General features: G+C 39.0%; 1 protein-coding gene across 1 annotated transcript; it reads left to right on the forward strand.

Moving 5' to 3' along the window:
• The first annotated feature begins 4,300 nt into the window (after positions 1-4,300).
• CDX4 (caudal type homeobox 4) lies at positions 4,301-12,618 on the forward strand. The gene is made up of 3 exons (XM_063170932.1): positions 4,301-4,733; positions 9,724-9,869; positions 12,375-12,618. The coding sequence occupies exons 1-3, from the start codon at positions 4,301-4,303 to the stop codon at positions 12,579-12,581; spliced, it is 786 nt and encodes a 261-aa protein (XP_063027002.1). The 3' UTR covers positions 12,582-12,618.
• The last annotated feature ends 3,097 nt before the right edge of the window (positions 12,619-15,715 follow it).

Genomic DNA, 15,715 nt, shown 5'->3' on the forward strand with positions numbered 1-15,715 from the left:
TCATTTCAATTTCAGAATAGTAAGACCCTCTCCTTTAGCTTCAGACCATTCCTTCCTGGCAAAACTGATGCAGAGTATTCATAAATAGATTAATAAAATATATTTTAACATTTAGAAATTAAAGAAAAGTCATTAGCAGCAGTTAGAAAAACAGAAGTGGGGTAGAGAGAAGGGTAAACACAATCAGCTCTCTACCAGCCACTTTTCATCATTTTTTCAAAAGGATTTGTTAACAACCAAAACTTCAGAGCATGAAATTAAACTCAATACCACTGAGGAAGGCTTCACAGACAGCTGGCATCTTTATTTCTTCTGTTGCTCTCTTATGGAAAACAGATCCCCAGTAGGGATCAGAGACACAGGGCAGAACTGAAATTGTGCTATATCCCTTCTTCCTTTTCCCCAGAAAATTCAGCTCAGCAAGTGAGAACAGCTCAGTCAGCACTGCTCATTGAGCTCTCTGAGCTGTGCCACATCTGCCATGTGCACACGCTTGCATTTCAAGCCCTGAAAATGAGACCTAAGTAGGGTTCTGTATATTAAAAAAGCCCAATTTAAAAGGGCAAATAAAAATTTCAGAAGCTTTGTGTTTGTTAAAGCTTCAGTAAAAGCAAAAGCCACCTCTTTAGCTGTATTTTAAGATTTTAAACCCATCTGCTTTCCTTCATCACTAGTTGGGTTTTTTCCCCAACAGAACTGCCCTCAGCTGACAGCAAACCATGTCCTGACTGACCTTTCCTCAAGATTGCTACTGCTGCCTAAGAATTTTAGGAGGAATGAATGTACATGCAAACTCAGCTTGAATACAGGGTCAGTAACACCTCCAAAAAACTGCATTAGAACAATCAGCAATACAGAGCTCCCTAACAAAGTCCTGAGCGTGAAATTCCAAGCATTCAGCTCTAAAACATGGGCTAGGAGCATTCCTGAGCCTGCAGTGGTACTGGAGTGGTCATCTGGAGGCAAGAAAACAACCTGAGCCACAAAGGGGCACATTCAGCTCACCTGCTTTTTGATTCTCAAAACAAAAGAGATTTCACATCATTGTCATGCTTCAAAGACAGACAGATTATTGTCTTCTTATCTCCATATAAAAGGAAGAGTAATTTTATGAGTAAGGGTTCCTAATAAAAACTATCAGAGTTGTAAACACCTTTAATGTAAGTTATCATTCTACAGGCAAGTTTTAAAGTAACAGTAGTCCTGAAATTGCACTTTTAATAGCTGTCATTAAAACACTTAATTGCACGTTTGTGATTATGTTATTATTACTGGGGTGGAATTGCTCTCTAGAGCAGCTCTTATACAATAGTGCACCATCTCCACTGCCTGTACAAACAAACCCTTCAGAGTTCCAGTGGTGAGCACCTCACTTGTTATTATTGATAGTTTTCATCAACCACTTGTTAGAAAACTAGAAAATGTTCTTCCCCAAAGATCTCAAAGTACATTTGATTTAACACACATAAAACTTCACTTTAACAACCACTGAGACAACTTCCCATGGCTGCTGGCTTAGTAGATAAATTACACCTGGAATTTGAACAGGTGAATTAAAAAAACAGCCTTGGAGTTCAGTTTTCCTGGCAATCCATCTCTCTGAATTCTGCCAAGGAGCACAGCACTGCTGCTGCTGGTGCCACACAGATCTGTCCTGTTTCTGCAGAAAATGCTGCAAATACAAGACTCCACATGGCTGAGCTTTCTGGATGTCCAGCCCACTGCCTGAGAACTGTTTCTTACCAAAATTTTGGTAGCCTCAAACTACAAGACAACATGCAAAGGTACAGCTCCTTTTTAATATCTCCACCCTGTTCTGTTACACAGAATAGGAGATATCAGACCCAGGGAGCAGATCATTTGAACATTGCTATTTTAGTTATCTTATTCTCACTTTGGTGTTAAAAATCTGCAGTCCTGCTCAGCAATCTTATCCTGCTATGTAAATCTTTTTAAACAAAATGCCTTATTCAAAGCTTACTATTGTTAGCTGATATCAAATCAGTGTAGCAAATTGCCATTGGAGTATCTTGATCTAATTATCTTCTGGAAAGAATCGAAATAGAACTGAAGAAAATTCAAATAATGGAACAGGCAAAACAAGAAAGGGAAAGGAGGAGCATAAACAAAAGATAAAAGAAGAACAGAGAATAAAGGATAACGCTCTGAGATACAAAAAATATGATTAAGTGATACTGAAATTGTGGGGGTATGTGCAGAGACATCCCATAACACCTCAGGGATTTAAAATGTTCCCATCACCTACTGCAGAATATGAGATTACATCATTCACAGGGATGTGAAAATGGTGGGTTTGGGGGAAATCAAACAATGGGGCTGAGCTGAAATCTCTGAGCAGCCAATGCTCATGGATACCCTTGCTGCAGATGGAGCCAATGGAGCCAAAAGCTTCCCCTCCTATGAGTCTGCCTGTGACTGACAGCCCTGCACAGCACTCAGCAATCCAGGGGAATTTAACTGGGGGATAATGCTACAAACGGGATAAATATTCCAAGGATATAGGTAACACATCTGCTTTAATTTGGATAACATTCAGTACTGTGGGCTCTTAACAATTGTGTTACAATTCCATGTCTTTCAAGATAAAGGGAATAAGAGCCTCCTTCCATTTATTTATAATGTCTATTTTTATAAAGGTACACCAACTACAGAAGTTTTTATTTTTTCCATGCACTATCCCATGCAACTTGCCTCAACATTCTGAGGATCCCAACGTTTAATGTAGAATTCTGTAAATATACCAAAATTAATTACAAAGATTTTGCTACACTTCTCAGTACAAATTCTTTCCCCAAAAAGCCCAGTCCTAAGGAGAAGAGGAATATCTTTCCTGTCTGTAAGTACACACTTAGAATCCTGTAGTGCTGGAATTAGAAGGGATGTGTGAATACGAGCAGTGTCAAAATACAAAGGATATTGAATGAAAACCCACACCTCTGTAAAAGGAAACAACTCATTGCAATTTGCACCTCTTTTGCAAGCATAGCCCTTACAAATAGCTCATTGCAAAGAAACCCATCCAAAATAAAAATACAGCGAGTTCACTCCACAAACTGCAGCTACACAACCCAGAGAGGCAATTCTAAAGTCCTAGGGTGTGGCTTAGTTCTCCTGTTAAGAACAAGCTGTTAGTAACAGGATATAAAGCCGCTTTCAGAATGATTTTTCTCAGAGGGACACGAACATTGACCCGGGGAGCATCCGTGTGTCACAGAGCAGCATCAGGGCACTTCTGATTCACAAACTTAACAACCCAGATGTCTCTCCCTGCTGATTTCCCTGGCCCAAGCTGCCAAGGGAAGCAGACTATAGCCAGCAGCTTTAGAGGAAGGAACCAGCCTCCTTTCAGGCAGATAAAGGTTGGCTTGAAACAGAAGCCAACAATATTCCTGGGCCTAATCAAAGACTTTTTTCACTACTTTTTACAGTCATTTTCTTTGTACTTCTGGCACCATCTTTGTTAGGAAGATTTATTGTCTGCTTTTTAAAATTTATCAGTTTGCAACGGCCACCAGATGAAGGGATCTCTTAAATCACTCTGTATGGAGAGAGTGTGAACATGTGTCTTACAGTCAGAGCTTTAAAGTCTCCCATTCTGGAAAACCTCTTACAAATATCAACAATGTGAAGAACATTTTTGAGACGTTTATACTCCAGACATGCTGTTTACAAGGTGCTCTATATTTTGAAGTTATTGAATTGCAATTATTCAAATTGACTGTATCTGTGAAAGACTAAAAAGGAGATTTTTAAAAATATTTGAGAAATTAAGAGAGTAACAGATTTATTTGTTGATTGATAATACCTGATGAAATAAAGGTTTCAGACAAGAAGAATGTTAAACATTGCTATTATAGTTACCACTCTAATTTCTTTTAAAAAGGTCGATTTACTTAACTATTTAAGTTACAAATCCAAGCAACTGTTGCATCATCTTACAGGACTGGGATCACTGTTGAATATCAGGGCAGGATAATAGGAGAGATAAAAGTTCTCTGAAAGAGAAAGCACCAGAACCAGCAGCAAGGTGGGGTTGGTCAGCCCTTCATTTGAATGTAAATGTAATTATGAGGCAGGCAGTTGGGCTGACGTCAGACAAGATCTTGGTAAACCATTACCACCAGCACCTGGTAACACAGTTGATAATAAAAGAGGATGAAGTAGAAGATTCCAAGCAGAGTGGCATTATTAGGGAAACCAAACACAAATATTTTTGAGCAGTAAAAGAAGACGCTGAGGACCAAGATGTTGTGACGCCGTGTTTACAGTTGGGACAGCCATGTACGTGAGCTCGCTCTTGGAGAAGGAGCCCAGCATGTACCCAGGACCTGCCAGGGCCAACAACAGCCTGCCCGTGCAGAACTTCGTGTCTGCCCCAGCCTACTCCGACTACATGGGATACCACCCCGTGGCAGCCCTGGACAGCCACGGGCAGCCGGCGCCCGCCTGGGGCTCCCACTACGGCCCCCAGCGCGAGGACTGGGGCGCCTACGGCCCAGGCCCTTCCAGCGCCGCGCCCGCTGCCCACATCAATGGCTCGTCCCCTGGCCAGGGCTCCTACAGCTCTGCTGACTACAGCTCACTGCACCCCGCTGCTGCTGCTGCGCCCTTACCTCCTGTAGATACAATCCATGCCCAGCAAATCTCTCCCAACAGCCAAAGGCACAGCTCTTATGAGTGGATGAGGAAAACCGTACAAACCAACACTGCTGGTGAGTGCAAATTCAACTTTCAACCTCAGAAAGCATCTTCTGCTATCACTGAGCTTAGAAATAATTAACTTTACTTGAAGCACATAGGTTGGTGGGTCATTTATGACATTTATTTAGCCCACTGCTGTTTAATGCAGTTTTAACTAAATTTATGCTAGTTTCATTTTCTCCCATAAAGGCTTTCTGTGGTTGCTGTAGTGGAATGGTTGATGTGGTCTCAGCTCCAGGGATCCCTGTTGGAACACTCTGTAAAGCATTTTGTGTGATAACATGATAATCATGTAAAAGTGATGATAATCATGGAAGTGTTATGGAGCAATGCAGCAACATTTAACACTTACAGACAGAAATACTACATAGTTATTTTGTGCTGCAGGGGAGATATCAACATAGAATCAGGTTGATCTTTTTAAACCTTATAGACTTCTCAATAATTATAAAGAAAACCATGTGCTCTGATCTAACTGCAGTGATTATGTAATTTTCTGCAATTTTCCTGTGTCTCATATTTTTCTGCCTAGATTTATTAGGTGAGCACAAATATTCCTAGAGAAGCAATCTGACTCAAACAATCAGCATAGACTATTTTGTTTGCAGATCACATAATTCTTTGGTTAAACTCCCTTTTAATTTAATTTCACATCAGTTTTACTTTCCTTACGTGCCATAATTTTTCAGCTTCCACATTTACACAATTACAAATCTCTTTTCTGCAAGTGGCACTCACTGATGTGCCTGTTCTTGCCACAAGCTGCCTGCCAGATGAACGTTTCCATGTATATTCCCAGGGTGGAAACTGGGTGTAGCAAGGTTTGCTAAATCTGTGGTTCAGGTTAAAAGTAATAAGTGTGTGTTAGAGAGCATCAAAGAAATGCTCGGAAAAAAGCAGAGCAATTACAATTGGAGCAGTCTTAGAAAACACAGAAAATCTACACTGCTGCTGCAGACAAATCTGCACTGCTGCTGCAGACAGAATCCTCCTTCAAATGGTTATTACTCAGGAGCAAAATTAGCCTGGTAATTGTTTCCTAATTATAAAGCAGACACACATTGTTTTGCCTCTGTTACTAAATATAAAATGCCTGGTGAACATTAGGATATCACAGTGCTCTCCTGCCACTTGGAGCCTCTACAAAGGCCTTCAAAGCCAGGCAGAGTCAGTCTGCTGTCCTCCTTCTGTATACTCATGTAAATCCCAGTAACTTCATTAACATCTTTGGAGATTGCCAGGTGTAGAAGTAATGCAAGACTTGAGTGTAGATCAAATTCAGCTGAGACTACTGAATGTCAATGAGGCAGCCCTGGCTGTGTCATGCTGGCACAGAATTTTCAATGTGTGGCATTTTTGAAGAATAACATTCTTAAAGTTTAACACACTTAAAAATCTAAATCCTTGCTTTACACTTATTGAACAGTCTTGGAAGACCCTGAAAGGTTTCTCATTCACTTGTCCAAAGTTACAAAATATATTTGCAATTCAGAGGCACTGTTTTGGGTCTAAATTCATCTCTAGTCTCAAAAGTGCTTACACAGGATTTACTCACATTCTGAAATACTTTATGAACCACTCAGGACAGGTGGAACAGAGCCCATCAATATCTGCATGTCCTGAGGCTGTGCATTCCTAGAACCCAATCCTTTGAAGTGTTAAAAACAGCCAGGACTTCACAGAAGTGAGCTCAAGGCATCAACCCACCTTAAAAAAAGGAGATCGTGAGAGTGAAGCACAAATATGGTAATTGTGCAAAATAAGAAAAGTACCAAAGACATTTAGCTTTTCATTGGTGTTAAAAAAAATTCCCCAAAAAAACCCAGGAAATTTTAATCGGGTCACAGAAAAAATTGTGATAAATGGAAGAGAATTCGAATAAATTACAAAGCTAAAATTATGCATGTAACTGCTCTGTACCACCTTATCAGTGTTTTCTCTAGAAGAAAACTGACTTGATGCCATTATAACCCCTCTTTGAAACACACTTGCTGTTTTTCCTTATTGCCATAATGTTATATGGGTTATCAAAGTAGCTACTGGTTCCTCTCCTTCAATGTTATCACTGCTTAATAAAGTTCATTGCTTTAAAATCCCAGAGTGACAGCCCTAAACTCTACCAATACATTTCTGTGCATAAACATGTGGATGTCCTTAACTCCACCAGGGTGTACACACATCAGTGTGTGTGAGCAGAATGGAGTAACAGAAACCACAACACATCCCATTAGATGAGAGAGCCTCTTGAAATACTGTGCTAAACACAGTGGGAATTATTTTGAGTGAGGAGATGTCAGTGGGAATTTTTCCTCTCTGTTTAGACTCTATTAAATACATTACATTCTGTTTCAATATTCTTATTTAGCATTTGATACAAAACAAAATTAAATTGCAGGTAAAGTGAAACAAAAATTTACCTGATCAAGTCAATCTTCAGGATGAAACAAGATCAAAGCCAGAAGTGCTCTGTCCTTTCAACAGATAAAATGTGATTTGAAATGAAACATCCTCTGACTAAAGGACCGTAACTGTATGTTCAGAACCAACCCTTGTTTTACTTCAAACACAAAAGCATTGCAAATATACAAGGCAATAAGACATTTTTAAAAAATCAAACATGGAAAGTGGGCTTGGTAAAGAGACCTTCCCAGTCAGGCCCTCCAAGTGAGGAAAAGAACATCTAAGGAATTCCTGATAATCTGATCCTGCTTTTACTGAAAATCTACGATAAAATCTGCCATCCACTTCAGTTATGCTGGAGCAGAACTTCCAATTATCTTCTAAACTCTGTGTAATCAACAGCGTAAGATGCGTATTTTCTGAGAGCAAGAGAACCTTCAAAGTGTAAAACTCACTGAAAAGGTATCTAACAGGCCTAGAAAAGGTTTTAAAGCTTCATATGACACTTCATCGGGGAGTGACCCGTCTCAGAGAGAGAAGGGTCTTTAACAGGACTAAACAAAAGATCAACATGATTTTCATATGTTACAAGCTCAGCCACAGGATTTTTTTCAAAATATAGCCAAGACATCTTATGTCTTTGTTTAAACAAGCTGTGATGTACAAGTAATTCAGATTACAGAACAGCAGAAACATGGCCAGAAAGCAAAACAGAATAGCAGGAAAAAAGGCCAGGCCCCTGCTTTAATGCTAATTTATTTTTCTTTGTAAATTAGTTGTGACATCTATTTTCCACTGGCCTACATTGTCTGAGGTTTTGAGGCCTATCTGTCATATTGAGGCAACAGACCCTTTTAACACTTCTCTTTGCTTTGATATGCAGTCTTGTCTCTTCCTTCTCCCTCCTTTCTTCAGGAGTTATATTGCCGGAAAGGGTGATGATTTTCACAGCAAATAAAGAGGCCTTCTCCCAGCTTTATTGTCTTCAGAAGAAATACTCTGTGAATTTTATGACCAAGGGGAATGGGGAAAACTACTCCTTTTCTCCACCCCCTCAAATCATGGTTATATTTGCTGATTATAGAGAGGCCGGAATAACCTTGTTGAATTTTAACTTGTTTTCAAAGATTCCCTCTGAGCCCTCAGTTTACAAGGAACCTGAATATCTATACTATTGTTAGCATTAGAACTATCACTGAGGGCAAATATTTCAAAGCCAATGATTTGTACCATGAAAAAAAGTAAACTCAGTTGAATTATTTAGTCCTGCAAATTTAGGCAGGAAAATCTTCTATGCTGGAAGTTGAAGTGGCAAAGGATTTAGGAAAATATCCCTAATTATGCTTATTTCAGCTATGTCTACCTTCAGATAAAAATATCCCAGTCTGTCCTCAGTGTCGGTCCAAAAGTAAAGAGAACTGAGGAAAAAGTATTCCTTCATCTATTTCTGTCCCTTTTTCTTCTGCTAAGATGAAAGCGTCTGACATTTGTTTAGGGCTTGTAAATTCCAAACCAATTGGCTTGTGTTTCTGAATGTGAAAGGGGTTCTTGATAAGATCTCCTTGTCGCTCCTTTGTGTGGCGTGTGCTTCATCTTAACACCTCAATGGATTTTAGGGAACCACTTTAAAGGAGTCTTTGTCCTACAGTTTGTCCCAGAAAACTCACATCAAAAAAAACTGGGAAGATCAGAAGAAAAAAGGAAAACTATCTAGTTGGTTGTTGAAAGTGCAAAGGAGAACAAATAAGTTGAAAACTGATCTCTCTGGATTATTACTACATGAACAATTGCTTAAAAATTATATTAAATGAGAGATACATTCTAAACATTTAATAATGCTTCTCTTAATAGTATTTATCCAATATATCTAAGAATATTTCTTTTATACATTAGAGAGAGGATGATCCTGTAATCCCTTTACAAGATTTTATTGCCTCATCATACAAATTGTCAAGTACCTCCAACTGTAAAGGGAAGCCCATCACAGAGTACCCTCAGGGATATCCTACAGGCACTCAGCACCTTGCAAGACTGGACCTTTTTGAAAAAGTACATTAAATTATTATTGACCTTCTGAATTTATCCTATGGTCACAAGAAAGGAAAAGCATTTCAACATTTCTATTAGGACACACCTTTGTGCTACAGAAGCAATCTTTAGAAACTCGGATAAAGAAATAGGCCACAGTACAACTGCACAAATTGTGACTGAAGCTCAGTCTTGAAATGCTGGGTATTTATGCTCTCAGAGACACAGAAGTCACTTCACTGAGCACTGCAATGAAACCCCTTTGAGATTAATATAGCCAGCACCAATTATGTACTGCTGTGAATTATTTAACATGCTTCAGGGTGTTTAGCACTTAAGAGCTTCACATTTAAATCTATGTTTACAGGGAGGGGAAATAAAGAGGGAAAGACAGTTATGGTAACCAACAGTCTGTTACTTCACCCTGCACCTCTGTTCCTCCTCTGTACCATAGAAAGCAGTCCTATCCAAGTGTCCTGTAGTTTAATTAATGTCTGGGAAATGCCTGAGATGTTTGCAAGCTGCTATGGAAAATCCAACTCAATCTATGAATAATCTTTCTTTTCTAACCAGGTAAAACAAGAACAAAAGAAAAGTACCGGGTTGTTTACACAGATCACCAGAGACTGGAACTAGAGAAGGAATTTCACTGCAACAGATACATTACAATCAGGAGGAAGTCAGAACTCGCAGCAAACCTGGGACTCTCCGAAAGACAGGTACAGAGGTGTGCCCTCAGGTGTGCCCCCAGTGCCCAGGCACTGCCAGGGACAGGCACAGAGAGCAGCCCTCAGGTGTGCCCTCAGCACCCAGGCACTGCCAGGGCACACAGCAGCAGCCATCTCCTGCCTCTCTGCATTTGACACAGACAATCCACTACACAGCCCCACAGTTAATTAGACAGAACCCTCCAGTTATATGGAACTCAACATTAGGAGTCAGCTCATACTTTAAAAAGTAGTTATTCTTACTTTCTAGCTTGATGCCATCTGGAATTTAAACAGTTCAGCTTAACAGGTCTTAGCTATGGTCCCAAGAGTTACAACATTCATAATTTTATTTCTTCTTAAAATCACACCAAGTAATGGCCAGCAAAAAATCCAAAGCATTTGATATATTTCAGCTGTAAGACAGGAAAGTTAAAACTCAATCCAATGAGATATCTAGGGTTTTTTTTTTTTTTTTGTTACAAATATATTGCCACAATTTCCACAGGCCACATTCCTCCTCTGTCAGATTTCAGCATATTCAGGGGGGTTTTACAACCTTGGATTTTCAAGTAAGGATCTCTTTTTGCCACTCATGTGTGTAGCCCAGACTATCCATCCAGGGAATGTTCAAGTGCATATTTGCATCATTGCTCCCTTGGAGAGCAGCTCTGCCTTCACTCCTGTCTAGTACATATTTAATGTCTGTCCTGGATAAAGCCAGGCTGCTGAGCAGGGCACAGGAGCCGTGTCAGCCGTGTTCATACAGACACCAGAGCAACTCAGGATGAGAATTCCCTAAAATCCCTGTGTGGGAGAGCATTTCTCTCAAGCACAGCTCTGCAGTGTGTGGAAATAGTAACTGCTGGATCCAAGCCTCCAGAATTGCAATGGCTCTGCTACAGCTGGAGGAGAAGGGCAGATTTGGTGATACTGAATTAGTCATCTCATTTAAAAACCAGATCATTGCCCTGAGGTAAATATTAACTAGAGATCTTTCTTCTTAGAATTTTACAAGCTTTTGTTCTTTCTAAATATACACATTCAGGTCTCTGAAAATGTTCCTCTTTCAGTGCTTTCTCTGATTCTGCACTCAGTTTGTGGAAGAGCAGGGAGCAGAGAGGGACCAATGGAAGCTGGAAATGTAGGAATGCAGAGACAATCAGTGGTGTTTTAGGATCAAGCACTGGGATTTTATAAATATATTTTAGTGCCCAGACCCAAATAGTGCAGAGTGCACTGCACAGACAGTGAGTGCTCCCAGGCAGGAACAACAAAACCCAAGTTTATCATGGATAGACTAAGTTTGTCACAGAGTGGGATAGAGCTGCACTGGGAAATTTTCAGAGAACTGCAATTATGAGAGATTTGCAACCTCCACTTTAATGTTCTGCTGATTTAGAACACAGACATGCCTGGAGTCCCCAGTGAGCCTGCAGAAAACCAGCAGTTTCCTTTTACAGAGCTGCTGCTCCTAATGCCACCCCATTTTTACCTGGAAAGTTCCTTCAAGTATAATAGAGACAAAATACATAACTGATCAGCATTTCCACAGGACAGACAAAGCTAAATGCTTCTTCATGCCAGTACCAGCAGGGTAGTAAAAAATAAATGTAAATCACTGAGATTTTTAATACAAAGCAAGAGTACAACTTTCTATATTGTACAGTATTCAACACGCCTCAAAGGCTGTAACAAATACTGTGAATTAAGAACACAGTTAGCAAGCAGGAAAACAAACAGAAGTTCCTCCTCATTCACACTTTCACATAAGGAAAGAAAATAGAGATCCTTAAAGTAGATTTTAAACAGATAAGTCTTTCACCTGCACAATGAGCCTGGGAAATTGACTGGCTTCAAGTAAAGCTGATATATCTATTTACACACATAACAGTACATATGTATCTGCAAAATACATGTTTAAATATATATTCCAGTAATAAAAACAGTCAAAACTTCTAAATACATAAGAATATATATACACACAAAAATCACTCACAACATAAATGAAGAAAAAGAACCCTCACTACTTGGCTTTGAATTAATCTGTAACATAGATAATAAAGAAATCTTCACAATTAATCCATAATTGCATCTTCATAAATTATGACGCTGGCAAAGCTGAAATGATGAACTCTGTGGCCTGAGTCTCAATGAGTTCATTGATTTCTGTGTTCCTAAATATAACACTGTGTGTTCGCTTTACACCAAGGGCCCAAGAAAAATAAGAAATCAAGAAAGAAAAAAATCAATTTTCTATTGGTTATTATGCCAAAAATTAATACAGAATAATGCAAAAACTTTCACTGCACAAATTAGGTATTTTGGTTAGTGGAGGGTTTTTTGGTTTGGTTTTAGCTTTGGAGGTTTTTTTCCTCATGGCTTTTTGTTTGTCTGCTTTGGGTTTTGGGTTTTTTAAATTGTGGTTTTGGACCTACCTACATTTCCATTGCAATGATTACTGTAAAAATTTGAGCAGCACTTTGAATTAATCAGATATCATTTATAATGCCCCAGGTGAAAATCTGGTTCCAGAATCGCCGAGCAAAAGAGAGAAAAATGATCAAGAAGAAAATCTCGCAGTTCGATGGCAGCGGGGGCTCAGCTCAGAGTGACTCTGGATCCCTCAGTCCAAATGAACTGTCAAATTCTCTGTTCCCACCACCACATGCAATAAATGGATTACAGCCTAATGACATTCATCAAGTCATAGTTTCAGAATGAACAGAGGGAAAAAACCAAAACAGGAAAAAAAGGAAAAGAAAGAATGGATTTCTCCACCACTGCCACCTCTCACCTTGGAAATTCAACTTCCCAAGGGACCATTTTCATTTATCTGCCTTCAGAGTGCTGATTTCTAAGCAGGAAATCTGAGCCTATAAGCAAAATATTTTAATTATTGCAAAAATCTCAGGGACTTTGTGCTGCTAAGATTCTTTTATTGGTATCTTTGCTAGCAGGTAATTTGCTTTAGACACTGACACAAAGAATGATCCAGCTGAAGATTCAGTACAGGTAGTTCTAGTCTGATCATCCATATACACAAAAACTAAGAGAACTGATTTTAAAATAGAGTCCTATTGCAGAAGATATAACCATCTGGGTGTGATTGGTTTGTTCCATTTATATAATTAGAGGAAACTGTAGATGTTAATAAATATTTACACTTAAATGGACTGAGAAGGATGCTACTTTTTGAAAACATCAAAACCATTTAAAACACTTTTAAATGCTCAAGGACCATAATAATGTTGCTATACCAACATACTATGCATTTAGTTAAATAACACAGATCATCTCTGTCCTATGGAATTGTATTCAAGCAATAGTGAGATACAGAATATACCAAACCTGCCAAGATTTGTTCCACTGTAAAAAATGCAATTTCTCATGTGCATTAGGAAATGCCAGAAAATTTGGAAGACAAGTATTACCTCAATCTTCTAGGACTGCACATATTGCTCAAAAATCCAAGCACAAATGGAATGGAAACAGAACTGTTACTACAAGCAAACCACCAAAAAGCAAATAAAGAATTTGCTTGATGTCTTTAAAGATTGGAAGTGAAATAGGAACAGTCTCAGGCCACTGATTTTATCCCTGACACTTATTTGGGGCTGAAGACAACAACTCTCCCAAAGTAGCTGAGAGAGTATTTTGAAGCTGTCACCTGCAGATGAAATGTTTAATGAAAAGAAATGTTCACTTGATGGGCACTCCTGAAAGAGCACAAATTAAGGAATGATCACAGTGGGGTTTGCTTTAATTACTGCTCCATGTTGGCAGGTGAGAAGGTAGCAATGGTATCTGAGAGACAAGTGATGAGTCTGGCAAAAGCAAAGAAAACCCAAAGCACTAAAAAAATCCCCAAGCCCTTCAGTTGTACTGTTCTTTGGAATTTCTTAAGATGACCTTTTTGCTAGTATAGAAGTAAACAGCTCTATTGGGAAGATTTAATATTCCTGAAAATGTCAAGGGGAGCAAAGGTAATAAAAAGGGAGAAAAGCAGAACACAAACAGAAAACAGCATTATGAAAATCATGCCCCACATATTTCAGCAACATCAAACTCTTGCTCTCAGAAACAGCAGAATAAATTCTGCTTTTCTTTGTGTCAGTGAGCATCAATAATGCACTGAACGCCATGGACAGGACTTGTCAAAGCTCTCAGCATCTGGATTCAAAACATTAGATAGCAAATTTGAGGACATGCCTCACCATCCCCTGTTTATTTTAAAACAACTCTGTTAGAGTAACTCCAGGAAAGCAGTTCTGTTGGCAGTTACAAATATAACACTCATCAGAACTAAATTCTGAATTTTATCTTTGTAGACATAAATGTCTCAAACTAAACTAGGAAGAAATGCTGTAACATAGATTAAGACCTTACTGTAAACATTTTGTGGGTGGTTCCCCAATATATTTTCTAGTCATCTCCTATCATATGGCTCAAAGAAATGGGTGTATTCTAATGCAAACAAACTGTAAACAGAAAATCTTGTGTACATAAATAATTATAAAACTCAGCCTGATGAGAAATTGAGCCTACATCTGCTTGGCTTTAACTCAGGATCTCCTGAATCTGCTCACTGATGTTCCAGTGGGATCACAGGGACATTATAGGAGCAAGAGCACACTGTGGAACATGCACACACACAGCTGGTTCTGTTCACATCCACAGAAATGCACATGTGACACACACAAGCCTTTTTTCTATGTTCTTCAGTGAAATAAATCTGGGTTTTTTTCCTTGGGAGAGGAAGTTTCCCCTGTTCCATCAGCCCCTCTACCTGGGTTGCCCTTCTATACATGAAGGATGTAGAGAATAAAATAATCTCTCAGGAAACTCAGACATACAAGAAAAAAGGGAAGTGAACCTTTACCTCAAATCGGCAGACAGGCCATTTCTATGGAAACCAGGAGAGGGCTTTTGTGAGGCTTAGCAGTGGCACAGAAATGGAGAGAAAGAAAACTTCCAGGTTTCAGATTTTTTTCTCTGATCAGTTTTTATATCAACAAGGAGGAATGGCAAGTACAGCTATAACACACAACACATCATTCATTATATTTGTGTATTAGAAATGCATTGCTTCAGATTTCCCTCCTCATTTATGATGAAAATGAAATGAAACACAGATATTTACCAGGTTCACATTCAATGTATTCAAATCATCACTTTGCAGACTCTAACCAAGCTCCAGGCAGTCAGGAAACACCACCCTGCCCTGGCAAACTGCTCAGAGCAGCCACTGAAGCACTGACTGCACTCAGAACAAGCACAGCTAATAAAGAATCCCTGTAAATGAGCCCATTGTAGGTGTTTTTAGAGTTGGAATGGGATACAAAGCACCTCCTCTGGCATGTTTAATATCAGTCTTGTCAATAAAAACTGTTTCTCTTTTTCATGATCTTAATCCCAAATTTTATCCATCAGTTGTGTTTTAAATGTATCCCAAGCAAATCTTAATAAATATTTAGGGGAAAATCTCTTTCATCTACTAGAAAATTATCTCCAAGCCTACAGAGTGGAGTAGATTATCTTCTCTGACTACAGTAAAGTCAAGAAGTTATTCCCTTTATCTGTTGCTGTGCATAACTACCCCCAATATGGATCATAATGTCCCTTTCAACCTAAGTACAGTGGCACAGCTGGTTCTCAAAATAATCTAAGGAAAAAATTCTTAAACTCTTTAAGACTAATCAGGATATTTTTTTGTAAACTCCATCAGAGAGTGATTAACTGCAGTCAGAGTATCAGCTCAGGAGAAGCCAGTGTCCTGGTTTAGGGCAAATTTTGGAGAAAACTTTTGAATTGGGGTTTTTTTAAAGAAAGCAAATCTAAGTGGTTCTTCTTTTAAT

Source organism: Melospiza melodia, chromosome 16 (assembly GCF_035770615.1).
Source record: "Melospiza melodia melodia isolate bMelMel2 chromosome 16, bMelMel2.pri, whole genome shotgun sequence".
NCBI lineage: Eukaryota > Metazoa > Chordata > Aves > Passeriformes > Passerellidae > Melospiza > Melospiza melodia.